We start from the raw sequence: 26,556 nt of genomic DNA on the forward strand, positions 1-26,556 counted from the left end.
CCGGCCACCGCGGCTGCCCCCGCGCCGCCCGTCCCGTTGCCCCGCCCCACCACCGGCCGAACCGGGCGGGAAGAACCGGGATCCTCGGCCCGCCCCTCCCCGCGTTCGCCCGCGCACCGGGGCCGCGCTACGCGCAGTGCGGCCGCGGAGCGACTCTTTGTCCTCAGGTCCGTGGCGCAGGCAGCAGCGCGGGCACCCCGCTGTGTGGCCATCAGGGGGCCTCCGAGAGGGTCCGAGGCTTGCGCGGCGCCGCTAGCCCGCCATATTGAGTGTGGCACCGCGTGCCGCACAAACGCCGGCTGTGGCGATAAAAACCCTGGCGCCATTGAAAGGCCGTTTCCATCATTTATTTATTTACTGATCACAACGCGAGGCCCTTCCCACAGGCGACCTCCGGCGCTCGCAGCCTCTGAGCGGCCAACATATGACCGGGGTGAGAGGCGGGCTCGGGAGGCGAAGGGGCGTGACGGGGGCGTGGCCAACCCGCCCGAGGGTATAAAAAGGGGGTGGACACCAACCCTCCCCTCAGTCAAGATGGCGGCGCTGAGGGCGGCGGGGACAGCGCTTCTGCGGCCCCGGTCCGGGCCGGCCCCGGCCGCGCTGGGCTACCACAAGAAGGTGAGGGGCAAGCGGGACATGGGGAGGGACGGGAGGGATGCGGGGTGACCCTCGCTGACGCTGTCTTGGCAGGTAGTGGATCACTACGAGAACCCGCGCAACGTCGGCTCCCTTGACCGCAACGACAAGAACGTGGGCACCGGCCTGGTGGGCGCCCCGGCCTGTGGCGATGTCATGAAGCTGCAGGTGACCTTGGGGGCCCTCTGATACCTGGGTTGGCTTTACATGGGGCTGTTGCGAGGGTCAAACTCGCTTGTGTCCCCCGGGCCTCCGCTGTGCCCGGGGCAGGGCCAGTCCCGCTCCCCGGGGGCCCGGCTGCGGGGACCTGGCTGAGCTGAACCGGGCGCTGAGGTGTCCCCAAAATGCTCCTGCAGGTGCAAGTGGACGAGAACGGCAAGATCGTGGACGCCCGCTTCAAAACCTTCGGCTGCGGCTCGGCCATCGCCTCCAGCTCGTTGGCCACGGAGTGGGTCAAAGGGAAAACGGTGAGGGAGCTCCGGGAAAGCTGCAGAGCTTCCCACGTTGTCTGCGTTCTCTGTTGGGATCATGTAGGAAGTGCTCTCCGGGGAGTCCCTGCACCACTTTGTGCTGTAGAAGCGACTCTCAGGGTTGCAGCTGTAGGGCAGCAATTGTATTTTTCATTAGGGAATCATTCATATCAAAAGCCCTCTAAGAACATGGAGTCCAACTGTCCCCCCAGCACTGGCAGCTCCACCATGTCCCCAAGTGTTATATCCACACTTCAAGCAGTTTCACCAGGAAATTCCTTTGTGTCTTACGCAATGAGCAAAACCAGGCTGATAGCAGAAATTTTGCTTATAATCTTTAGATTGTTTCTGCCAGCAGTAAATGCACCTCAGTGTTGTGGTAGAGGATGAAGAGACTCGAAGCAGCCCAAGTGGGGACAGTCTGTGACACTGATATATCAGACATTCCTTAATTCTCACATCCCTCACTGCTCTAGGCAGTTGAGATGATCTCCCCTGTGGATTCTGCAGGCTCTGGAGCATTAAACCTTCTTAGCAAACACAAACAGCAGGGCCTGTGACCACCTCTGCCTGTGTTTCAGGTTGACGAAGCGCTGAAAATCAAGAACACAGATATTGCCAAGGAACTCTGCCTTCCACCTGTCAAACTGCACTGCTCCAGTAAGTGAAAACCCTGGATCTCAGATACTCTGGGAACAGCACAGCTGCTTCTGGATGCTGTTTTCCAAAGAGTTTCTCCACGGCACTGTCCTTAAGAGAAAACTTGTTCCAATTTCAGGGTTAATTTTCAGATCACTTCAATGTTATATTGTTATTTAAAGTTACTTTACATGAAATCAGCATTATAGGAATTCAGTATTTTAGGAATTCCATTCAGATTCTACTCCTAAGATCAGGCTGTGCTGCTGGTCTTGTTTGCTCACTGCTGCCTGCTTTTGTTTTTACCTCATCTTTTATCCTAAAAGGTCTTGAATTGCCCTTAAAACCCTTTTTTTTTTTGCTTTGCAGTGCTGGCTGAAGACGCCATCAAGGCTGCCTTGGCTGATTACAAACTGAAGCAGGATCAAAACAAAGAATCCGACAAAGAAGCCGACAATGCCTGAACTGCCTGCACAGCTTCCCCTCCTCCCTCCTCACTCTGCAGCGCAATTCCCGGGCTGTAGTAGGACCCTGTGCACTACTCAAGCTGTAAGATACGCACAAGTTACGCACAACGTGTCCCTGTGGTGTCCAGCCACTCCGTAGTGCTCACGTGGATGGGGGCTCCCATCCCCTCGGGAATGCCGCGGGAAGACTCCGCTCCGGAGACAAAACCCCGCTGTCTGGTACTAGAAGGGCTGCACTTTCATTTTTCTTTTTCTTTTTTTTTTTTGAGAAGATGTCTAGTTTTGCCTAATATTTTATGGAATTTAGTGGGAAATGTTGCCCTGGTTTGGATGTGTGTTTGAGAGCTGTGGGGCCGCCCCTGGCTCCGGCTGCGTCAGGGTTGGTGTCGCAACCCAGGGGCAAATTCCTGCTCTTGGAATTCTGGGACCCTTTGCAGGTGCCAAAGGGAAAAGTGGCCAGGAAACATTGGTGGTTTCTGCTCCCATCCTGTCGCTGCTCAATTTTTGAAGCTTGTGTTTGAGGAAATTTTGGGGTGTTTTCTCTAAGAATTTCACTTTTTCACTCACCAGGTGCTCTCTTACATCTGTAAATCCTGGGCTAGAGGAAGGCATCCCTGCCCAAGGAAGGGGTTGGCAAGTGGATGGGCTTTAACATCCAACCCAAATCACTCCAGGATTCACTAAAATAAACCCTCAGACTGGAACCCTGGTGGGGGAGTAGCAGAGCTGAGGGGGAGCTCCCAGAGTTCCTCTTTTCTGGGGGAGTATTTCCAAACCAAGCAGACAACACATTGGCAAACCTCACCTTTTCACCTTCTAACCCCTCACAAGACACCTCACGTCCCGTTTTTTGTACTGAGGGTGTTGTTAAAAATTTAAAACCACATTTAAAAAAACAATTGTCTTATTCTGCTCCATCTGAGCACAGTATTTGTAATTTTTAACACACAGGTAACACATTCCTGCAAGTTTGTCACTCACAAGGTCCCTCTTGTGGTTCCTGAGCTCCTGGCACCCTCCAGCAGCGAGGAGCGTGCCTTTCCCTCAGGGAACAATCCTGCTATCCCCCAGTTTAAAAAAAGAATCTGGGAAACTTCACACGCTCACATCTGCTCTGGGGCAGAATCAGCTCTTTGTGGTGGCACACTCTTCCCAGGGAAGGTTGTCCTGAGGCAGGAACATAATGGGATAAAACACAGGGACCCAGGAGGCTGCAGGGGTGTGCTGCTTTTGGGGCAGAGCAGCCTCTCACCTTGCAGGTTTCCCTGCTGTCCCCACTGCAGCAGCTGCACCCCAGTGCCGTGGCCGAGTCCCCCCACAGCCCCCCCTCAGCCCTACAGCTGTGGGTGCAAGATAAAGGTTTCCTGGAAGGGCACGTGATGTGCTGATGTGGGGTCTGATAACTCCCTGCCCCTGGAGGAGCACAGGGACATGGGGACTGTCCCCTGGCCACCCCCCGGCTGCAGAGACACACGGGAGAGGAGCTGTGCGGAGGAAATGTTTATTTCTAGCTGAAGGGGTTCAGGAAGTGAGGCAAAAATCCAGCTGGGCTCTGGGTGAAAGGAGGGACCTTGTCCCCTCATCCCTCTTTCCCTTGGGTGGCCATGGGCAAAGCTGACCCATGTCCTACAGACCTCCAGCCCCGCTCCTGTCCCTCATCCCAGAGGGACACAGCTCCCAGCCAGGAGCCCAGCACAGACCAGGCTGCTGCTGATTTGGGAGGAAGCTGGTGGCACAGTGGGGACAGAGCTGGAGCTGGGGGGGATGCACCCACCCAGTTCTTGGGGTGGAAGAGACCCCTTGGGCAGCAGGAGCTGGGGCTGACAGCGTTCCAGTGCTGGGGAAAGCCACCAGCTGGCAAATCCCCCCCCATGAGCATCCCATCAGCACGAGGGTTGGGAGAGCTGGGCGGGAATGGGATCTTCATCGGGGCTTCCTCGAGCCACCACGTACGTACGGAACCTGATCCACCGTGTCCATCATGTGTCCCAAGCCAGCAGCTCCTCGGGCTTGCCTGGGACTGTGTCCCTGCCTCAGATTCCAGAGGGAGCCTGGGAGCCATCCTGGGATGCATCTGGGGTCTCCTTGCTTCCTGCGCTCGCCGCCTCCTCCGCACCTGGATTTTGGGCAGGGAGCTTGGGTTGCTCATCCCCCAACTTCTTCCTTCCTTCCTCTTCCTCCTCCTTCTCCTGAGGGGAATTCTGCTCACCCCGGGCCTCGTTGGCCAGCGGTGCCTTGTGGGGGGATTTGAGGTTCTGGGCAGCAGCCAGGATGTCCGCCTGGAGCTGCCGGCTGCCGTCCAGCGGCTCCTCCGCGCCCGCCTCGGGGGCTTTCTCGGGCACCTCGCTGAACGCCCGTGCTCCCCCCGACTTGTCCCGCTCATCCACGTATTTCTTCTTGGGAAAGGAGGAGGGGTAGTAGGCAGAGGCCTTGTGCTTCTGCCGGACGATGACGGCGGCGCAGATGATGAAGAGGAGGACGAAGGACAGCGAGCCCACCACCACCACCAGCAGCAGATACTCCTTGAAGAAATCCACCAGCCCGTCCAGCACGCCCGGCGCCGAGCTGTTGGTCACCGTGGTCCCCGGCGCGTCCCCCACCGTGGGGCTGACCCGGGGGGTGACGGGCTGGGCAGGCAGCGTGGCTGATGCCTCGTCCCCGTCCCCGCTGCCCGCGGTGTCCGGCAGCACCGGGCGGTGCCGGGGCGCTGCCGCCTGCGCCGGGGCCACCGCCAGCAACACCAGGAGCAGCAGCCACGTGCCCATGGCTGAGCCCATTCCCAGGATTCGTGCAGGAGACCTGTCAGATGCAGAGGGGAGGGGGAGGTGTTAATACCCCAACAGAGCGAGCCCCCCAGGCCTGAATTTCCTCGTGGAAGTAGAAAGGGAGCTTTCCCTACAGTTCTCGCTCTGACAGAGCGAGGGGCTCCGTTTGTTTTCCAAGGGCGCAGCTGGAAGCCAGCTGGGTGGGATTGCTCAAGGCCGGGGGACCGGGGCTGCTGCCAGCGCCCGGCTCCAGACAACGGTCATTTGGCTGATTAGAGAATTCCTGAAAAATGGAGGTTTGCAGTGGAAACTTTGACACAAGCGACGCTACAAAGGGGCCGGGCCCGGCGCAAGAGGCATTTCCCAACCGCCAGTCCTGGACCGTTAATTCCCAGCTGGAGCACGGCTAAAAATAGTTCGGGGCAGAATTTCACCCCGGTGCCATCGTGGTGGTTGAGTGGAGCTGGGGTGGGGTGTGGGACAAAGGGGCAGCCCCAGAGTTGGGGTGCAGAGAATGGGGGGTCCCGGCTGCCTGTCCCCAGTAAAGAGGGGAACTACTGGCTCCGTCCCTGTGCTGTGCTCCTCACCCTGCTGGGGCTGGATCCGTCCCATTCCCCAGCCCACAGCGTGCTGTGGGACACGGGAGACGTGCTTTCCACCCCGGAGCGGTGACCGAGGTGAGCCCCTGGCTGAGCTCTGCACCCCACGGGATCTGGGAGAGGGACGTGACCGTTCCCAAGGGCCACCAGCGCGTGCCACGCCACGTAACGCCATCGAGCCATTCCCAGGGCTCTTCCCCTCCACACGGCTCCATGGGGAGGTCTCAGGAAGCAGCTCCCCAGCTCCATCAGCACGGACCCCCCATGACAATTCCCCAACCTCAGGCTCCCCAAATCCCAACCCACATCCCATGTCCACCCCAAAACCAACCCAAGCCAGCAGCTCTACAGACCGAGAGGGACTCCAGCAGCAGGATTTGGCTTCCAGGCGCTTTCCCGGCTGCACAATCTGGTTCTCATTAATCCAGTGCAAAAAAACGGCAGCGGAGGTGGGAGGTGCCCCTGACCCCCAACCCTCCCAGCTCCCCACGGGCACTGCTGCGGCTGTGGGGTCACAGCACTGACCAGCACCGGGAGAATGAAGGGTTTGAGGGGCTGAGATGAGCCCCTTCATCCTCCTCTTCACCCCAGACAGGGGCCCCTCGGCAGGAAAGGGGTCCCGGGATGGGGACGGCCTCAATTCCCCGGCAGCCATCGGAGCTGAGGAGCAGCCGCAGCCATGGAGGGGCTGAGCGAAGCCCAAAGCAGTGCCGAGAGCAGGGCCTGGCACCGCGGGCATTGCCAGCCCTCCACCCCCACCCCAATCCCATTCCAGCCCCATCCTCACCCACCCAGACCCACAGCTCATTCCCAACTCCGCTTCCCAACCGCTCCAGAAATTCACGATTTTGGTGTTGTCCAGACGCAGCACGCTCCGATTCCTGCCTGGGAATGCAGCCATGTGGCCAGCTCTGTCCCTGTCCCGCCGTGGGGACCATGCCCAGCGCTCAGCGCAGCACCCCCGGCTGTGGGACAGCCTGAGCCCTGCTCCAGAGCCACCCAAAAACTGGGGAGCAGCTTGGCACATCCAGTGGGATCCTCACCTCGCCTGCAGCCGGCAGGAGGGAGCCGGGAAGACGGGATCTGTCCCACACACCTCGAGCCCCTTTCTGCAGCCTGCTGGGATGGAGCCTCCTCCTTCTCCCTCCTCTCCTCCTCCTTCTCCTCCTCCTCCTCCTGCGTCGCAGCCCGGGACCAGCTTGTTCTCATTACGGCCGGGATGGGGAGGGGGTGTGGGAGGCCAGGGAAAGGCAGGCAGCCCCCAGCCCCCTCCCAGATGAACTCCAGCTGGGGCTGGGGGTGTTTCCTGGTTTATCCCGTCAGCAAAGGAGCCATGGACATCCATCAACCCCGGAAGGGGCCACATTTTGGGGTGCACGTGGGGATGGGGGTCACACAGGGGGTTGTTTTTAGTGTTATTTTTATCCATGCAGGTGGGGGTAAAGCCCATCTGAGGGTCCAAGGGGGACGTGGGCTCAGTGTCCTGACATTATTGAGCCAGTGGGGAAAACATGGCTTGGGACCATCCCCTGAATTTCGGGAGAACGCTTCCGAAAAATCCCAGCCTGGAAATGCCAGCCTGGAAATGCCAGCCTGGGCACCTCTGCCTTGGGGTGCAGGCAGGGACACAGACAGGGGTCCCCCTGGTTCCCCAGACAAGCACAGCAGCTGCTCAGCTCCCAGCGTCCAGTTTGGGGGTCTGGGGGCATCTCTTGAGCCCCCCCCTCAAACTCTGTCTCCCCCTGCCCTGATCCCCTCGGCCTGGCCTGAGGTTGCTCAAGAGGCTGCAGCCGCTGTGTGACCTCATCCTGTTGCTATTTTCCTCTGCTCCTCTCTGGGGACCTGCCAGACCCCCCAAAAAGCCACGGCCAGCGCCAGGGGACCGTGACCCCCGCGGGGTGGGGGATTCTGTCCCCTCGGCCGGAGGGGAGCTGGCGCCGCTGGGGCTTCTCCGGCGTCGCTGCCGGTGTCTCGGCTCCCCGAAATAAAGGCTCCGTCCGTCTGGCTGCTCCCAGCAGCTGCTGGGGCGGCTTTTCCCGGCCTTAAGTGCTCAGTGATGAAATCTTAGAGGGGAAGGGGGAAAGGCGAGGGGAGGCCGGGGGCGAGGGCGGCTTGGAGGGGTTCCAGCAGCATCCGGCGCTGCTCCTGCAGCCCAGGTGGAGATGGGCTGAGCTTCCCCCATGCAGCCAATAATGCAGCCAATAATGCAGCCAATAATGCAGCCAATAATGCAGCCAATAATGCAGCCAATAATGCCGGTGTTGGGCTCCATCTCCTTGTCCACGGTCCCCATTCCACCCTGCCCAGGGTCTGCACCCCACATCGTGCAGAGTCCCCACTGCCGCTCATCCAAGAGCCTCATCCCACCCTAGCCAGGATCTCCATCCTGCTTTGCCTGGAGTCTCCATCCCACCTTGTCCAGGATCTGCATCCCACCATGCCCACGGTTCCCACCCTTCACTGCTCAGAGTCTTCATCCATCCCTGCCCGGTTTTTCCCTTTCCCCTCTCCCAAGACCCCCATCCCTCCCTGCCCAGTGTCCCCACCCTCACAGCCGGGATTCCCGGCCCGGTTCCCGGTGCCAGCTCCCCCCGGCCATTACGATGCCGTTTTTGCCTGCGGCGGGCCCGGGCCGGCCCCTCGGAGCTGGGCAGGGTCGGGACCGCCCGGCCCCGCTGTGTAATTTGGGGCAGCAGGAACGCGGGACCGCGCAGGGCTGGGCTCGGCGGCACAGCCCGCCCGGGGAACCGGCAATTTGAGGCATTTCAGCTTTGCTCTGCTTTTAATTGCTTCCCTGGGCTGCGCTTTGCTGCGCCAGCAAAATACCCGGAGGGGGGGACCCGTCCTGCGGAGCTGCACCAGGCGTGTGGACTCGTGGGACTGTGCCACCCCCGGCCCCTGTCACCCACCAGAGCCCCGGTGACACCCCCGGCACCCTGTCACCCTCCCCAGCCCGGTGACACCCCCGGCCCCCTGTCACCCTCCCCAGCCCGGTGACACCCCCGGCACCCTGTCACCCTCCCCAGCCCGGTGACACCCCCGGCACCCTGTCACCCTCCCCAGCCCGGTGACACCCCCGGCCCCCTGTCACCCTCCCCAGCACGCTGCCCTGACCCCTGAGGATCCTGCTGTGACACCGCGCAGGCTTCCCGTGAATTCCTGTGCCGTGAGGTGGGCCATGGCAGCCCGACAGGACCTGCTGGCTGCGCCAAATAGGGCGATCCCCGGCTCCCGCTCCTGCGGTGGAGGGAAATTGATCCTCGCTGGGCTCCTGCTGGAGAGCACAGGGCTGGGAGAGCGGGAGCAATCCCTCGGATCTGCACCCACCCAGTCCCTCGGGACACAGCGGCCTCATCCTCACCGGGGACAGAGGCCGGATGAGCTGCTCTGGGGTGAAGCCAGAGGATGGGAGCATCCCTTCTTCCCTGCTGCTTTGGCTGGCGGGGCGCTGGCGTGGGGACACGGTGGGACAGAGCAGGGTGGCATCAGCAAGGAGCCCACGGTCAGGGTGTCCTGCGTGGGGATGGCCACGGCCACCGGCTGCGGGTCCCCTGGCCCGGCTGACTCACCCATAAACATTTACATTCACAGCCGGAGCGGGGCTGTGCAGCTGCCAGGATCCAGATGGAAAATATCCCAAACACAGGGTGAATGTAAACAGGGAGCGGGGCCGGGATGCAGGTGAACGACCACGCTGGCAATTCCCCCTGGACAGACAGCCCAGAGTGGCCTTTGAGGAGGCTGCAAGCTCGGGGATGTGGGGAAGAGGATATGGGGGTGTGGGAATGGGAGTGCTGAATCTGGCAGGGCAGGGTGGGGAGGGAGAGATGGGGACTTTGAACCTGCTCACAGCAGAGATGGGGATGTGAGAATGTGGGGATGTGAGGATGTGAGGATGTGGGGATGTGGGGAGATGAGAGAATGTGGGGATGTGGAAATGTGAGGATGTGGGGATGTGGGGATGTGGGGATGTGAGGATGAGAGAATGTGGGGATGTGGGGATGTGAGAATGTGGGGATGTGGGGATGTGGGGATGTGAGGATGTGAGGATGTGGGGATGTGGGGATGTGGGGATGTGGGGATGTGGGGATGTGGGGATGAGAGAATGTGGGGATGTGGGGAGATGAGAGAATGTGGGGATGTGGAGATGTGAGGATGTGAGGATGTGGGGATGTGGAGCCTGGATGGACCAAAATGGATAAATGGGAACACTGAGCCTGGCAGGACAGGGCCGGTCCTGGGCTATTTCCGCTCCCCCAAGGAAGGGATCAGTCGGTGGCCTGAGGAGTGACTGACACCTGCCTGAGCGGGTGAAATCCATGGGAGGCTCTGGCCTCTCAAGGATTTGCTCTCCTCATCCCTCCCAGTCCCAGTCCCAGTCGGGGCCAGCGCTGCCGGATGATGCCGAGACCCTGCGGCCACCGCTCGCCCCCGGGCCGAGCACCTGACAGACAGCGGCGGCTCCGGAGGCGTCCCCGCCTCGCTGCAGCGACCGCAGGCAGGAACACGTTGTGCCACGAGCGCACCCGTCCTGTCCTTGTCCCCGTCCCTGTCCCCGGCGCTTCCGCCCCGTCCCCCCCGCGCTCCCAGCTCCCACCAGGCCGGGCCCACGCGGGGAGGAGGTCCCGGGCTCTGGTCCCTGCCCGGCGAGGGGTGGCCGCGGGTTTCGTTTCTGCTCCCGCAGGGATGGAGAAGCGAAATTTTGGCAGCAGGATGTGGGCAGGCGGAGGGGCGGGGAGGGGCTGGCGGGTGCCGTCCCTGCCAGGAAGAGACCACCATGTCCGGGTAACTCTTTAATGGGATGCGCCTCGAGGGCTGAGCTGGCCGAGGGGGAGCAGCTCCGTCACACTGGTCCAAGCTAAAACACCGGGGAACAGGGGGTCCCCAGAGCTGCGGGATGCAGGAGCCACCCCCGCGGCTCAGGAGTGCTCCGGCAGGAAGCTGCTGAGAGTCAGGTTGTCTCCATCGGGCTCGGAGCTGCCGTCGGGCAGCAGCAGCTTGTGCCGCCGGGCCGGGACAGGCCGGGGCCCGGCGGCCGCCTCGGCGTCGGGCAGGAGCGAGGAGATACAAACCATCTCGGTGCGGCTGAACCGGCGCTGCCCCGAGCGCGCCCGCCGCCACAGCAGCGTCCCCAGCACCCCCGTGCACACCAGGAAGGTGGCGGCCACCAGCCCCAGCAGCAGGATGGCCAGCAGGCACTTGCTCATCATCATCCCGCTGGGCTCCCAGGGCACCGCGGTGGCCTCCGGCGTGGTGTCCCAAGAGGCCGGGAGGGTCGCTGCAGGCGGAGCCCCGTATTTCTTGGGGCTCTTGTAGCCCGTGGTGGTGAGGACGAAGGCTGGAGGGGCTGTTGAGCGTGGCCCCGCGGAGGAGCGGCTGTCCAGGCCATCAGTCACTGTGCCCTCCTCCATGGGGGGCGTGAGCCAGCTGCGGGTGGTGGTGGCGATGCTCTTTTGGGGCTCTGAGCCTGGCAGAGGATCGGGAGCAGGGGAATCGGTCTCGTCCATGGGATCAGCTGTGCTTGGGACCACGGGTGCACGGCTGGCCTTGGTGCTGGGTGCTGGGGGTGGGGCAGAGCTCAGGAGCAGGTCGGGATGATGGGGATGTGTCTCATCCGTGGCATCAGCTGTGGTGGGCACCTGGAGCAGGCTGGTGCTGGGCGCTGTTGGTTCCACAGAGTCCTCCAGTAAATCGGGTTTAGGGGAATCTGTCTCATCCATAGGCTCGGCTGTGGTGGACACTACAGGCACCCGGAGCAGGCTGGTGTTTGTGCTGGGCTCTGGTGCTGCAGAGCTCAGGAGAATCTCAGGCTCGGGGGAATCATCCAAGGGCTCGGCCGCGGTTGGCACAGGGAGCAGCCCGGCCTCGGTGCCGGGTGCTGGCGGCACAGAGACACCATCGCTCCTGTCACTGCTGAGCATCGCCCTGACACCGAGCCCCTGCCCGCTGTCATCCCTCTTCCCACGGGAGAGGGGCAGGGGCTCGGCCGCCCCCCAGACCCACTGCCCGTCCCGGGGCAGCCCCGGCCCCAGCAGCTCAGCCCCGCACGCCCGCAGGGGGCTCAGCAGCAGCAGCAGCAGCACGGCCCGGCCCAGCGCCATGGGACCTGCAGGGGACAGAAAGGGCAGGTGACATCGGGGTCCTGCTCCTCGCAGCATGGAACTGCCCCAACTCCAGCCGAGGATCCTCCACCCCCTCTGGAGAGGGGCCCTCGGGGTCGGGGGGATGGAGGAGGCACCCAGCGACCTCTTTCCTGCCGCAGCCCCCACCTGCGGGAGCCCAGCGCCGGTGGCTCTGCTCCAGGAGCAAGTTTTGATAAGGAAGTTGAGTGTCTGGAAATGGGAAATCAGCCGCGATGGAGGCAGCTGCTGCGGGACGGGGCAGTTGCGGGATGAGTCTCCACGTGGAAATGAAACCACAGGGATTTCACCCACACTTTTGACAAAACCCCCCCCACCCTGCGCCGGGGTGCCCGTGCTCCCCCTCTGCCCGCCGGGCTGGCACAGGGCTCCAGGCTGAGGCCACCATGAGCTTGTGCCTCTGTGCCGGAGCAGGAGAGGCAAATCCACGCCAAACTCATCCCAAATTCCCCTGTTCCATCACCGATCCCCCCCTTCCTCGGCAGCCCCGGCGGGCGGAAGGCACCGAGGTCCCCGAGGATCCGCACCCAGCGGCATCCAGACACGGCTCAATGCTCCGAGCGTCCCCAGGAGACTCCCACATCCCCAAAGCACCCACCCGCCTCCCCAAAACCCCCAGGGACCAGCGCGGAGAGCGGCACCGAGGGACCCTGAGCGCGCCCTTTGCACCCAGAGCATCCCCAGGGCCGAGCCCCGCTCCAGCACCTTCCCAGCAGGGCTCACCTGTGCTGATGGAGGCCGTGGGGTCCCAAGTGCAGGACTCACCGGCGAGGGCCTGGCACGGGCGGGGCGAGGGCAGCCCTGGCACCGGCACCGGGCGTCGTGGGGAACCCTCCGCCTTCACCTCCGGCCGGGCGGGGAAAGGAGGGAGCGCGGAAAAGCGGCTGCGGTTTCCAGAGCCCGCGGGGGGAGAAGGACGTCACGCCGAGAGTGGGGCCAGCGAGGGCCGGGGGGCTGCGGGCACCCCCCGGGGAGGGTGGCAGGGTGTGGGCAGGCCCCAAAGAGGGGCTTCCTGCCCTGGTGGGAGCCCCCCGGCTCGGCCCCACCGAGCAGCTGCGCTCTTGGGGCTGATGTCGCCCCGAAAGCAGAAGTGACGGCGAACCTGGTGCCAGCGCTGCCACCCCCCGGGCACGGTGTGGGCACGGCCAGGGAGGGGGCCAGGGTGCCCTGAGATACCTCAACACCGGGAAACGCCTTAGCACAGGAGGAGGAAGAGGAGGAGGAGGAGGGAGAGGGCCTGACTCGATGCTTTGCACAGCCCTTGTTCCGGGCTCCTTCTCTCTGCACCATCCCCAGGATGCTCGGAGGGGCTCTCGGGGGGGCTGCTGGGTGTTATCCTGGGTGTTGTCCCGGCCTCGTGGCACCGGCACGACAGGAAAGCCCCCGCCCCAACCGCAGGCTCCCGGGCGGGAGGCGCAGCCGCAGCCGCAGGAAGGTGCTGCAAGAGGCACATCCGCAGGAACGGGCTCGGGGTGTCAACAACCCCCCGCCCTCGGAAACCCAGCCCGTCCCTGCTCCGAAACACCTGCCCAGGGGGCTGGAAGAGGGAAAAAGTGGGGCTCAGGCCTGTGGGGTGAGCGTCCCTGGGATGGATCCATGGTGCCCAGGGAGCATTGAGCATCCCTGTCCGGCTTTGGGGTGCTGCCGGGCTCGGGCTGTTCCGGAGGTGGTTGTGCAACATCCCCTGAAACGCCGCAGCCCTGAGAGAGCTCAGACCTGGGTGGGGTAAGTGATGCTGTCTGCAGCCCGGGCTCTGTGTCCTTACAGACTTCCTGGAAACGAATTTCACCTGGGGAAGAGCGGAATGAGCCCCTCCCCACCCAGATCCAGGGAAGTTCCCAAGCAGGGCTGGTTCCTTCCTGGGAACACATCACCCCCCATCCCATCTGTGCCATCACATCCCACATCCAGCCAAGCTCTCGGGCTCATCACTGGGAATCACCAGGGAGGATTCCACGTGTGACCTCAGGAACGGGCCCTGGCTCTCCTGGGACAAGAGTAGAAGGTCCCCAAGGACCCCCTCAGCCACAGCCCCCACTCAGGTGCCCATCATTCCACATCCCGGTTATCTGTCAGACCTGGAATGCCGAGAGCCAAAGGAAAAGCCAAGCAGAGGCAGTTTATAATCAATGACTTTTTATCTTTTGAAAATGGAAGCAAATATTTGGACAGATACTCTGGCCGCTCTATAAGAGCGCGTCTTTCCGGACTGGGCTGGTTCTCTCCCGGGATATCACGGCTACAAAAAGCTTCAGGCACTGACTCCGGTTGAGCCTGGCGAGGCATCAGTTCATTTAAATAAAATACAGGCTAGGAACTAAAATCTCCCACACCCCCACCCCCGGGCACCTCAATCCAGCGGCTCCCAAAACTGATTTCCCTCCAATGTTAGGAACAAACCCGAGGTCCCCGAGCACACAACCCTGAAGTCACACGTACAAATCGACACAGAAATCACCACTGTGGGGAGAACGACCGTCGGGTTTGGGTTCCAAAAGGAAAAAAAAAAAAAAAATTCCATAAAAATACACATCTCAGGCATTTACTGCAATACAGAAACGTCACCAAACAGCCAAAGAACGCGGAGCAGCCGGATTGTGGATCCACGGGCACAGGGCAGGGGATGCCACTTGTCCCTAAAACACAGAAATCCCACTTTTCTGAAGCTTTCCTGCTCTGCAATCCCACCACACCCTCTGTCTCCTCCATCCCGTCCTCTCCAGCTACGTCCCCCGGCCGATTCCGCCTCCACACACGCATCCCTCCACAACAGGGAATCCTTAACCTGCAAGTTCTGAACATGCAAACACTGGGAAAAATGGAAAATCGGAGAATTCCTAGCTAAACTAATGGAAAATAATAATAATAATAAAAAAAAAAATCAATCACTTCAGCCTGGATGAAGGGACTCGTGTCCACCAGGATGCTCCAGGTGGGAGCACATGGAGCTGCCACAGGGACAGAGTCCAGCTGGGACAGGGATCCAGAGCTCTCGGACACCCGATGGTCTCTCCCACCTTTGGATTCAGGATGGGTTATCAGCACTCCCTGGCACTGCAGGGATGGGCTGTGCAGGAATGGCAGCACCAATCCTGCTTGGCACAGCTTTCCAGGGTGTCCTGGATCCCATTCCCAGCACAAGGACACGGCCTGGGAGCAGGGATCCAGCCTGCCCCATCCCTGACAGCTCCTTCACAGGGGAGACCCCGCCTGAGCAGAGCTTTGCTTCCATGGAATTTCAGGAGGAGCTCGCTGGCCAGCCTGGAGCACTCACGGGGCCTCTCCCTGCAGGATCCCAAAGGAGCTGTGTGAGAAACCAGTTCTCCAAACTGGGATCAAATCCACCCTCCCAGTCCCTTCTGCTCTGAAGGGCTGGGAGTGCAGAGGAGGGGTTTGGGGTTGGAGGTCGCTCGTCTGATCCGGGAACAAATCCTTTCCTGCAAAGCTTCCCAGCATGGCAGGGTGGGAGGCAGGAATGAGAATGATGGACAGGAGAAAACAAATGATAAAAAAGTAACAACGGAGGCATTTTGTTTGTGGAGAATTATCATGGAAAAATCACCTTTCTGCTGTGAATGCTGCTTTGGAAGCACAGAAAATTCCTATCATCAGCACTGGTGTGAGGGGCTGATGGATTCCAAAAACTCCTTAAAATCCATGAGCTCAGGAGTGTTGGGGGGCAGGAAAAAGGATTTACAGCAATGACTGCTGGCATCCCACAGCTTACCTGGAACTCCATGGATAAAAACATTCCTGCATGGAAGTCACTTCTGCCTCGAAATGGAAATAAAAACTAGCAAGTAAAATGCATGAGTTTGGTCATGGAATCAAAACCCTGGGATTGTAGGAAAATGGGAACATGGTACTGGCTTAAAACTTCAGTAGGAAATAAATCCCCTCGTTCAGAATGATATATTTGTATTTTTCTGTCAGCCAAGGGGGTTGGGGACATGTTGTAGGGCAGGAAAGGCAGCTGATCCCATGTCCAAGGGGATTCCACAGGGAAGAGAAAGGAAGGGAACCCACCTGATTGTTCCAAATGGAGGATTTATACAAAATAGCTTCAGCTTTGTTCTCTGCACAGTGTAAACACCCCCCACACCCCCTGTCCCTTGGAATGGAAACACAAATACTGCAAAAGTGGCAAATAAGAAAAATAAAAGCAATTTTTTTTTTCTATTTTTTGGCAACCCTAAAAAAAAAAATAAAAAATAAAAGAAGTTAAGAACAATGTGGCGTTGGTCCCTAAATCTAGAAAAAAGATATTTGGGCATGACATCAGAAGTCAAGAATGGATTCGTTTTTCAAGGATTCATAATAACATCTGGAAAAAAAACAAACCAAAACAAAAAAATAAACCTGTAAAAGTAGCACTTCTCGTTTTTGCCTTGTTTTTGACACAGTCACAGAAATTCATCGGAACATCGGGAAACGAAAAAAAAAAATCTTTCACTAAAAAGCTCGGCTTGAAATCATCGGCTCTCGTTGACGTGGATTTAGGAGAACAGGAAAGCTCGTACTGGAATGCTGCAGGCTGCTGCTGGCTGAACTGGGAGCTGGGGTGTGCCTGGGCTGGCGGCCCCGTCAGTCCGCGATCTTGGCCATCTGCTGCTCCAGCTTGGAGATGCGCTCGTCCTGGTTGGAGATCGTGTCCTTGATGGATTTCAGCTCCTTCAAAATCTCGTCCAATTTGGCGTCGTTTTGCTGGAAGAGAAGGAAAGGATGAGTGAGGAGAGCTCTGGGGTTTTCCAAGGAAAGGGCTCCTCCCAGTGGGAATGCTGGAGGGTGAGGCTGTGACAGACTCTGGAGCAGTTGGGATGAACCCATCCAGGACCAGTCCCTGCTCTTCAGACAACACTTTGTGTCCCCAAAGGACAGGGATTAGTGGTGAGCAAGGTGCTGGTGCTGGGTTAGGGATGGAATCTGGGATCTTGAAAGTCTTTTCCAACCTTAATGGTTCTGTGATTTAGAAAAAAACAATTCCAATCTGCCATATCTACAGAAGCACTAGAATCACAGAACCATGGGATATCCCAAATTGGAAGGAACCCACAGGGATGATCCAAGGAACTCCTGGCCTTGCCCAGGACACTCCAAAAATCCCACCCTGCGCCTGAGAGCGCTGTCCAAACGCTCCTGGAGCTCTGGCAGCCTTGGGGGCAGTGCCCAGCACCCTCTGGGGGAAAGATCTTTCCCTGATATCCATCCTGAATCTCCCATTCCCAGCTCCAGCCATTCCCTCAGGTTCTGTCACTGGCCCCACCCTGGCATTCCCACCCGAGCCCATCACCCCCAAAATTTCTGGACTTTACTCACGGGGTTTGAGGCATCCGCTGCTTTCTTTGGAGCATTTATGAGATCGCTCTTCTTGTTCCCGGCGGGTTTGTTGTCCAGTATGTTCTTCTTGACCACCTTGAGATCCCTGTTTTTGCCTGGAATGTACCCGTGCTTCAAGGAGATGAGGAGAGGATCAGCATTCTTCCCCTCAAACCACTCCTCTGCTTCCAGAGCTGCTTCTGGGCCGGCTGTGTCCGGGTACAGATCGTCCTGGAAGAGGTCAGACTGCAAGGCAGGAGACATGGATCAGTCAGGAGCTTTGGGAGGCAGGAGCTGGCTCCAGAGCCTGGCCCCGGGGCAGAGCTCACCTTGCGTGGAACCGTCATGATGATGGGCTCACACTTCCTCTCGTGGAGCTTGAAGAACCTGCCGGGGAAAAGGAGAGGTGGGACAGGGAGTGAGGATCAGGGAGATGGAGGAGATGGGAAAGGAGCAACCCCAAGGAAGCATAGAAATCCCTGAGACCACCAAGTCAACCATTCCCCCCATAAACCGTGTCCCCAAGTGCCACATGCACACAGGATGGGGACTCCACCCCTGCCCTGGGCAGCCCCTTCCAAAGCCTGACCACCCTCTCCATGAAGAAATTGCTCCTAATATCCGAGGATGTTTCCCCTTGTCCTATCACTTGTTTCCTGGGAGAAGAGATGGATCACGCTCCCAACAAGCCGTGATGTTCCCTCCTGGAGCCACTGCAGCGACATCCTGAGATGTTTCCTGCCCTTCCCGGGTTTTCTGCACCACGGCTGCCCAGTGCTCACTGCTCTGCTGCTTTGACCCCTGCTGAAACTCCCAGCCCCAGCTCCCAGCCTGCTCCCAGCCCTGGGATGAGCTCTCCTCACCTGGCAATCTCACACTTGTTGACGTCGAGGCCCCTCTTTGGCATGAACCCCATGCCCCTCTGCGGCTCTTTGCTGCTGAAGGTGTTGAGGTAGTGAACGTACGGGGACTCATCCGTGATCTCGAAGTAGCGGATGCTGCTGTCACCCTGCAAGGAACCCCAGGAGACCCTCCAGAGGCTGCAGGACCTGTGTTCCCTGTGCCCACACACTGCTGCTCCCAACAGCCTTTCCTTCCAGGAATGCTGCCATGGACAGCTCGCTGCTGTTGTGGAAGCAGGGCTGATCCCTTCACAATCCGAGTCCATCAACTGAACAATTCCTCTAAATCCTGTTCCAAACACTGTGGGCCAGGGATTGAGCTCCTGCTTCCAGGCTGGGAGTGGCCCTTTCCTCACCCCTCATGGAAAAACCTCCTACCACAATCAGGCAGAAAGGCTATAAACCAGTTGATCCTTAATTCCAAGCAATTCCACCACACTGTTGTCTCTGAAACTGCAGCAGGGGTGGCAGATAGAAACCAAATATCCCTCATCTGCTGCTACAAAGATGGGATTCATGAACATGTATGGATCTTCCTTTGTAATTCCTTGCTCATCTTGGCTTTGGCTCCTATTTGTAGGAGTCCATCACATGTGGGCACCAAATTCCTACAAATTGCTTTTAGAAAGGAGCACCTAATTCCAGTTTTCTATTGTTTAACCCCACAAAATTACAGAGAGAGTCACCACACGCTCCAGCACCTCCAAGGACAAGGAGGACAACACCCCAAGTGTACCTTCCTCCCACACCGGGTGTAAAACCATCCGGGACAACACCAGCAAGAAATGTTCTGGCATCTGTGTGGGACTTGTTGCATTAGGAGCAGCTTTACCTAATCCACCTCAAAGAAACATCCAGGTCCTTCCCAGGTTCTGCAGAGTGAGGATCAAACCCATTCCAGAGCAGCCTGGCCTCTCTGCAGCCCCACATTCGCTGCAGCACTGATTTTTTGGGGAACATTTCACGTGCCTCCAGGTGTCTCCAAAGCCTCCCCTTACCTTCCCACACAGGTAAATGATGTTGGTGTCTGGGTCGTAGAAGGGCAGCAGGACCCCATTGCTGGTGTCCATCTCGTGAAGGGCTATTGGCTCCTCCATGTTTTTCTGGAAATAAAAATGCCAGGGATGTTAATAAAGATTGGAAAAGCTTCACAGAAGGAAAGTCTAAATTATTAACACTCTGTAGCAAATGAGCTCCCAGTGGTGTCTGCACCACCCAGAAGGATCCGTGTGTTACAACAAATGCTGGGAATGTTCACGAGCTGATTCATTCCTCAAGGGTATTTTTATCACTAAATTAAATAAAAACAGGAGCCAGGAAAATTCACCAAGTCAAGGGAAATATGTGACACCGTGAGTTAGTGTCAGCGGGATGGGATGTGTGTTGGATGATGGGATGGAGCCTCCTTCCCTGGAGACACTCAAAAGCCACCTGGACACAATCCAGGTGGTCCCTTCCCCTGGGAACTCTCCTGGGGCTGTTGCTGTCCTGCTCTGCACAATGCACAGAGAGAAGTGACCTTCCCACAGCCCCTCTGCTCCCTGTGCATCTTCCCAGGCACTTCCAACCTGCAGCTCCCGGCTGATTGCTGCTCCTGCTCAGTTCCTTCACTGAGTGACCACAGCCAAAATCCCGGGAACAGGAAGCAGACAGAGAGGGAATAACCTCAAATATATAAACTATGAATTTAGGAAGGAATCCTTCCCTGTGAGGGTGGGGAGGCCCTGGCACAGGGCCAGAGCAGCCACGGCTGTCCCTGGATCCCTGGAAGTGTCCAAGACCAGGCTGGACACTGGGACTTGGAACAACCCGAGGCAGTGGAAGGTGTCCTTGCCCATGACACGGGGTTGGAATGGGATTGGCTTCAATATCCCATTCAACCCAACCCATTCCATGATTCCATGGCTGCAGGGGTGGGTTGGTTAATCCACGGATGTGAGGAGCACACGGATCCGGTTTGGGATCGTACCGGGTTCCACAGGGCCAGCTGCCGCTCGCTCATGCGGCTGAAGCCGGTGGTGAAGATGTTGCCGTCGGCCAGGAAAATGGCTCGCATGGGCCGGGCTCCCTCGTGGGTTTTCTCCTTCTCCTGGAACAGAGGAGCAGGTCAGGATTAGCAGGGAACAGAAAAACCCTTGGAGTGCTGGCTCCTCTCTGGACATGGTGCTCCTCCATGCAGGAAGAGATCCAAGGAGCAACATCCAACTCTCCTTCCCTGCTGCTTGAGGAAGAGCCCAGTCATGGAACCACAAGAGAAGGGGATATTCCTGGCTCATTCCAAATTCAACTGGCCTCTTGCAAGGCTGAAGGAAAACCTCTTTGCAAGCTACAACTAAAGCTCTGCTTTGCATGCACAACTCTGGAACTGTAATTATACAGAAGGATTAGATGTGGAATTACACTCCTGCAGGTTTAAAACTGAGCCCTAAAATCCCAGTTCAAACACTAATCCAAATAAACCCAGACAAATCCTCCAACCCCTACTATTCTTCCTGTAATTTCTGAAGAAAGCGACTGAACGTGCTGTGTAAACTGAGCAAGAAGGTTCTTTCTTCCATATTTTCTTGCTCATTCCCTGCTGGAGTGAATCCAATTGTTTCTTTAAACGATTAAGCAATCTTACAGCAACAATTTCTTGTTTCCTGGGGTCGATAACTCGGACTTTTTTGTCTTTGGAAGCTGTGCAGATGAGGCTGCCGTTGCGATTCCAGCTCACGTTGTAGATCATATCCACGTGCATGTCATCCAGGTTGATGAGGGCTTCTCCTGTTCCCACATTCCAGATGATGATGGCATTATCACAGCCTAAAATGGGAAATAACAGCTCAACTCACAGCATTGGGGTACACAGGGGCAAAGCCAGAGGTGGGGAACAAGGGAGAAACCCCCTGCAGCTCCAAAGGTTGTTTTGGGAAACCAAAACCCAGGCTGGGGGCTCAGGAGGGATTTTTATCAATGGAGAACACCCAGCTCATCCAACAATCCAGCTGAAAGGACACAATTCCTTCCTTGGGACCCAATCCATGGAAGTCTCAGATCGTGCCAATGGATAAGGAAGTCTCCAATTTATTTCCATAATGATGTGACTGATTTTTCAGTGGTCAAAAGAATCTCATTCCATGGACTGTACTGGCCAAGGAGACAACTTGAACCATGAGAGCTTGTGGGAGGAACAGCTGGACTCTGGGATATTTTGCAAGGATCAAGGGAAAGGAGAAACACTTGGGCCTGTTCTAAAAGTATATGAGGACAGGGATGTGGGGAATGCAGATGTAAATCGTTACTGCAGATCAAATAAAGTCTGGAACAACTTTCACACTCCAATTCCAGACAATTCCTTGGTGCTTATCCCTGGAAAGTGAAGATAAAACAGGCTGAGATACAGAGAGAGCTGTGAGCCACGTGTCCCAGCTACTGCCACGGGTCTTGTGAGTCACAGGGATCTGAGCAGATGGGAGAGGGGAGGAGGAGAAGCAGGGAAGGAAGGAGAGGAAGGAAAGCAGGGAGAGGTGGCTGTTCCCCATGCTCTGTACCTGCGCTGAGCAGCACGTTCCGCGCCGTCGGGTGCCAGGCCACGATGCCCACTCTCTTGGAATGGCCTTCTAGCACTACCACGGGCTCTGTCAGGGACAGGGTGAGCCCGTTCTCGGGAATCTGCCACACCTGGAAGGGAAAGGAGACAAAAGCTGCTCAGCCAAGGGCAGCCCCTCTGAAGAGAGCGTGGCTCGGCTGCTTCCCGCGTCCCGCAGCCAGCGGAGCTGTCACTGCTCCGTGTAAACAGGAAGGGAATCAGGGAGGGAATCATTCCCAGCTGTCAATAAACCCTTGGCTGATCCATAAGGAACATCCTCACTCGTGTGCCAGCACAAACCCGCAGCTCATCATGGTGGAACTCCTTTATTTCCATGTCCACAGACCCACCCCGCTCCTGTTCGCCAAGGAGTCTGAAAGATCTCCCCTGCAGCTCCAATTCCTTGGGAACGAGCTCCTGTCTTTCCAAACTGTGCTGGTCCTTCAGAGGGATGATGCTGCAGCTCTACCACTGCCTGCTTTTCGTCTCTTTACAACACCAGCAATCTGTTTTCCCATTAGATTCAGGATCCTTCCAGATCCCATTTAACCAGGGAAGAGCGGTTTGGTCCTGGAAGCAGCCAGAGCAGCCCAACTCAAGCCCTGCCTGCTCACTTCTTGCCTGGTTACACAACCCATCTGTTGCAAACTTCCTCAGGGAAGGGCCACCAGGAGGAGGAACAGCCCCCCAAGGATGCCAGAGCACTGGAATTCCAGCAGGAGGGAGGCGACTTTTACAGCCGGCAGCAAACAGAGATGGGACAGGAAAACCCATCACCCCAAAGCCCCAGGGCAGGATCAGTCCCACCAAAACTATTCCTGAAATTCAGCACTGGACAATCATCCTGGAATTGCATTTGACCTACATAGAGTGTATTAAAAAACCGACATGGAATTCCAGGGAGAGCCCCTCGGGGAGCAGTTGGAGCTGCTGTAGGTAGGTGGCAGCATTAGAGCACATTTGCTTTGCCTCCCATTGTTTGCTTTTCCTGGAGTTGGGAGAACAGGGCTTGCCAGACCCTGCCCACGATGCCCAACAAACTGTGGGATGCTTTAGGAAGCCAGACACTGAGATGGACACATGGATTTCTGCACTAATCCCAGTTTTTCCCTTCTCACAGGAATGAGTGGCACTGAAAAAAACCCTGCAGAGATTCTCAGTGGGTACCAGTTCATCTCTAAATAACTAAATAACCCAAAACTGATTCAGTTTTACATGGACACAGCTCCCAGTGCCCTCAGCAACCCAGGAGGAATGACCACACTGGGAACACCTCCCCAGGAGAGGATTCCTCTGCAAGAGGTGAAAATGGTCACAGCCCCAAGGCTGCCAGAGCCTTTGGACAAGGCTGTCAGGGTGGGATTGTTGGGATTGCAGGGGCAGGATCAAACCAGGTTCACAGGGAAATGACAGAACTTCAGATGCAGGACTCACCCTGCCAAGGGGGAAGACTCAGTTCTGTTCTGCACCATCTCAGCCAGGAAGGATCCTGAGATCCCTCTGAGCGAGTACAAAGGAGCTAGAAAATTCCAGAACCAAATTTAAACATAAGACAACAAGTGCAGGGGGTGGGAAAGGGAAGGGAGGCAAAATCCCAGCGAAAAGGGGATTTTTTTTAAAAAAAGCCTCTGGAGGACAGATGGAATTTTCTGTCAGGTAAAAAGCCCTGGTAGCTGGGAGCAGCTGCAGAGCAGCATAATCCTGAGCAGATTTCAGACTACTGACCCAAATAATCCTGCCTGATAGTCCCAAAAATAATAAAGAAACACATGTGAAAGGTCAGGGCATGGTCCCAACTGGCCCAGCCCCTCGTTCCTGCACAGGGTGGGGGTCTGGCCTCAGCCTGGGATCAGATCAGGTTCACAGGGAAATTACAGAATTTTGGATGCAGGACTTACCCTGCCGAGGGGGAGGACTCAGGATGACTCCGAGGAAACCTTAAAACGCTGCAGGATTGCCTGGGCTTTGGGAAGTGTTTGTCAGCTCTCCCTGCCGTGGGTGTCTGGGTGTTTTTTTGGGGGAGTTTGATGTTATCGAGGCTGTTTGTTTGTGCAGGAGGAAGTGGAGCTGTGGCACAGCTGAGGGAGAGCTTTGGGGCTGCAGGAAGGGCAGGAGGGGAAGGTTTTGCACAAACAGCACGCGAGAAAGAAAACAAAGCAAACTTTTCTTTCACCCCCAAAGCAAAAACGGCCTCCTCTGGCTCTGCATAAGTTGAAAAGAAGATTAAATCCATGTCTATAAAAAGCATTACTTCCTACATCATATACATCAATTTTTATCACTTTAAGTAAGGAAGGAACTGAATTTGAGGCCTGGGTTTATCCATGGCTCTGCTCCCATATCCCTGTGGGAAGAGGCTCTTGGTGCATCTTTTTTGCAGGGTCAGACCTTCTCCTCATTCTCCCTGTCCTGGTTGGTGGCTCAGGTCACTGCAAGGGCTCTCTTTGATTTTTAAAGGAATTTGCTCCATCACATGAGCTCTCCTCTGGCCTTTCCACACAAATTCCTTAAAATCCACCTCCTGATGAAGGAAATTTTCCATATCTGAGGGAGGGCCTCGATACCATCTACAAATCTTTATCCACTAAAACATTTTCCAGCTGAACAAAAAAAGCCTGCAGTACATCAGAGCCATTCAGCACAACATCAAGGAGGAATATTTAAGTATTTCCTCATTTGCTGGCACAAGGAAACAATTCTTCCAAGGGAAGAGGCCACAGAAGGCATTTGCAAGGGCTCTAAAGGAAGCCTTTGGAGAGGGATGTTAGGTCCTCTCCTCTCTCCCAGTCCCCTCTCCAATGATATTCCTAACATCAAACCTGTTCAAGGTTTGTGTGCAGGTGGTGTAAAAATCTGGGAATTTCTTTAGAGGAAAAGGTTTCTGGGTTTTGGATAGGGCCAAGTGAAGCCTCCTTGTGCCACACGGGGGCTGCAGAGTTATGGCTGCAGGGAATCAGCCCTCTCCACCTGGAGACAGCGCTTTGCACCTCAAATCCACGTTCTCTCCCTCAACAGCATCCCAAATTCATGCTCTCTCCCTGAATACAATCTCAAATCCACGTTCTCTCCCTCAACAGCATCCCAAATTCGTGCTCTCTCCCTGAATACAATCTCAAATCCACGTTCTCTCCCTCACACCAACCCGAATCCACGCTTTCTCCCTCAATACACGTCTGGCTGACGTAGCTGAGATCTCTTGTGGCAGAGGGTGAGATCCTAAATCCCCGAGTGCCAGGACACAGATGGTCTTTAAGAACAAGATCTTTTCTCCAGCAGCTGGAACTGCCACAGAATCCTCCTCATGTCACTTTTCCTTGTCTCCCCCCGGGCAGAGCTCGGAGCCCATGAACAGCCACGTGTCCTGTAAAGCTCCCTGGGTTTATTCCGTTCAGGCTGCTCAGGAAGCAGGACCCAAACCCTTTGTCAAGGAAAACAGGACACTGAACTATCCATGCCAGGCCAGAAAAGCAAATTAAAAATTGGGAAAGCTCATTAGCTCATTCCCAAAAGTCCAAGCCAGGGGTGTTCTTCACACACCAGTGCAGTTCCCAACTGTCCCGAATGACTTGGGATCCATCCTTTCCCATTCCAAACCTCCAGCTAACACAGCTGGAGCCAGCCCCCCAGCATTTGGACAACTTGTTACTGAACTCTGTCAGTTTCTCTCCACAATTCAGTCCCTCTGGAGCCTCCCAACATATTTCTCATTGCACTTGGATTACAGATTTCTTTTGCCTCCAAGGAGGCAGCTCTGGGCCCTCACTGATGCTCACGTTTCAGAAACATTCCCAGTGCGCAGCCCTTCTGCATCCCGGCTGGAGAAACATTCCCACATCCTTCCAAAGCTCAGTTCCAGCCCAGTAGTGAGCGTTGCAAACACAGAAGTTGTTGTTTTGTTTAATATTAAATATAGCCCGTTTTGTTAACATGCTTCAGCTTCCAAGACTGAGTGATCACAGGCAAGAGCTGTCCCAGGAAAAGCCTCTTGGGATGAATCCCCTCCCAAACATTTTAACGATGAACAGAAGCAAAGGAATTTATCTGACATGATCTATAATAAGATTTCAATATAACATTCAGCCTACAGCATTACTAAATATGGCCAAAGATCCCTGGAGTTATTTGGCATTATTTCATCTTCCAAGGGTTTTCTTTCACTTATTCTGCTGTGTTTGCATACACGGGATTCCACATCCGTCACGGAGCGAGCCCGGCTGGGCTATCACTGAGTTAGAGCAGGTCTCAATCCAAGGTTGACAGGTGCACAATTTTGGGATTTAAATTTTTATTTACTTATTTAAAAACGACTTTTTGATACCTGCTCAAGATTTGGCAGTACAGGGGAAATTTCGAGTGACTTCCTCAAATGAAGGGTTGAAGGAATCCTGAACATCAAACAAATGCCCAGGGGAAGGAAAAATGGAAGAAATTCTCTCCTGTGAGAGTGGTGAGGCCCTGGCACAGGTTGGCCATCCCTGGAAGTGTCCAAGGCCAGGTTGGACAGGACTTGGAGCAACCTGGGATAGTGGAAGGTGTCCCTGCCCATGGCAGGGGTTGGAATGGGATGGGCTTTAAGTCCTTTCCAACCCAAACTCTTCCACGACAGCTCTGCCCTCACCTCACCTCGGAACAGGAGGTTCCTGGAGACACCTCCAGGAATTCCAGTGTCCTTTGGAGCAGGAGTTCCAGCAGGGAGCAAAGCCCACCCCCCACAAGGAACACTCACCATGACAGTGCAGTCCTCGGAGCCGCTGGCGATGACCTGGTCATTGTGGGGACACCAATCGATGTCCAGCACCGGCCCCGTGTGCCCACACACTGTGGGGTAGGACTTGTCAATCCTGCCTGTCTGGAGGGAAGAAGAAGAAGAAAGAGAGCTGTGATATCCCGAAGGAAGGTGCTTCCCAACCCTCTGTTTGCTCTTTCATATCCACAGTTCCATGGGATTTGAGCTCGTGGATCAGCAGAGGAAACAGAGCAGCAGCTCTTCTCCAGCATCAACGAGCTGGAAACTCCCCATGGGGCAAGGAAAGGGTTCAGAGATGCAGCAC

At 56.7% G+C, this 26,556-nt stretch overlaps 4 protein-coding genes across 8 annotated transcripts in view; 1 reads left to right on the forward strand and 3 right to left on the reverse strand.

Annotated features, from left to right (window-relative positions):
- Positions 1 to 12: 12 nt before the first annotated feature.
- On the forward strand, positions 13 to 2,526 carry ISCU (iron-sulfur cluster assembly enzyme). Its single transcript, XM_023937390.2, has 5 exons — positions 13 to 618; positions 691 to 804; positions 993 to 1,103; positions 1,688 to 1,766; positions 2,115 to 2,526. The coding sequence occupies exons 1-5, from the start codon at positions 535 to 537 to the stop codon at positions 2,207 to 2,209; spliced, it is 483 nt and encodes a 160-aa protein (XP_023793158.1). The 5' UTR covers positions 13 to 534; the 3' UTR covers positions 2,210 to 2,526.
- Positions 2,527 to 3,697: 1,171 nt separating this feature from the next.
- Positions 3,698 to 6,705, reverse strand: TMEM119 (transmembrane protein 119). 2 transcript variants are annotated; one of them, XM_086856063.1, is made up of 2 exons: positions 6,620 to 6,705; positions 3,698 to 5,011 (listed from the first exon to the last, which is right to left on the reverse strand). In XM_086856063.1, exon 2 carries the CDS (start codon positions 4,987 to 4,989, stop codon positions 4,246 to 4,248), a length of 744 nt encoding a protein of 247 aa, XP_086712189.1. In that variant the 5' UTR covers positions 4,990 to 5,011; positions 6,620 to 6,705; the 3' UTR covers positions 3,698 to 4,245. The 2 variants fall into 2 exon arrangements, with proteins under 2 accessions (XP_086712189.1, XP_086712187.1); XM_086856061.1 differs by lacking the exon at positions 6,620 to 6,705 and adding an exon at positions 5,930 to 5,975.
- Positions 6,706 to 10,356: 3,651 nt separating this feature from the next.
- On the reverse strand, positions 10,357 to 13,477 carry SELPLG (selectin P ligand). The gene is made up of 2 exons (XM_086856080.1): positions 12,440 to 13,477; positions 10,357 to 11,682 (listed from the first exon to the last, which is right to left on the reverse strand). Exon 2 carries the CDS (start codon positions 11,675 to 11,677, stop codon positions 10,496 to 10,498), a length of 1,182 nt encoding a protein of 393 aa, XP_086712206.1. The 5' UTR covers positions 11,678 to 11,682; positions 12,440 to 13,477; the 3' UTR covers positions 10,357 to 10,495.
- A 358-nt stretch (positions 13,478 to 13,835) lies between these two features.
- The window catches only part of CORO1C (coronin 1C), a 50,533-nt gene continuing 37,812 nt past the window's right edge, over positions 13,836 to 26,556 (reverse strand). For all 4 annotated transcript variants that reach the window (XM_023937391.2, XM_086856071.1, XM_086856070.1 and 1 more), the window contains exons 3-11: positions 26,232 to 26,354; positions 21,468 to 21,597; positions 20,558 to 20,739; positions 19,904 to 20,023; positions 18,933 to 19,037; positions 17,896 to 18,041; positions 17,362 to 17,419; positions 17,033 to 17,278; positions 13,836 to 16,420 (exon numbers count right to left, since the gene is read on the reverse strand). In XM_023937391.2, coding sequence (XP_023793159.2) covers positions 16,301 to 16,420; positions 17,033 to 17,278; positions 17,362 to 17,419; positions 17,896 to 18,041; positions 18,933 to 19,037; positions 19,904 to 20,023; positions 20,558 to 20,739; positions 21,468 to 21,597; positions 26,232 to 26,354 — 1,230 coding nt within the window. In that variant the 3' untranslated portion in view covers positions 13,836 to 16,300. The remainder of the gene's footprint in view (positions 16,421 to 17,032; positions 17,279 to 17,361; positions 17,420 to 17,895; positions 18,042 to 18,932; positions 19,038 to 19,903; positions 20,024 to 20,557; positions 20,740 to 21,467; positions 21,598 to 26,231; positions 26,355 to 26,556) is intronic.

The sequence above is a fragment of the Cyanistes caeruleus genome, chromosome 18 (assembly GCF_971803275.1).
Source record: "Cyanistes caeruleus chromosome 18, bCyaCae1.hap1.1, whole genome shotgun sequence".
NCBI lineage: Eukaryota > Metazoa > Chordata > Aves > Passeriformes > Paridae > Cyanistes > Cyanistes caeruleus.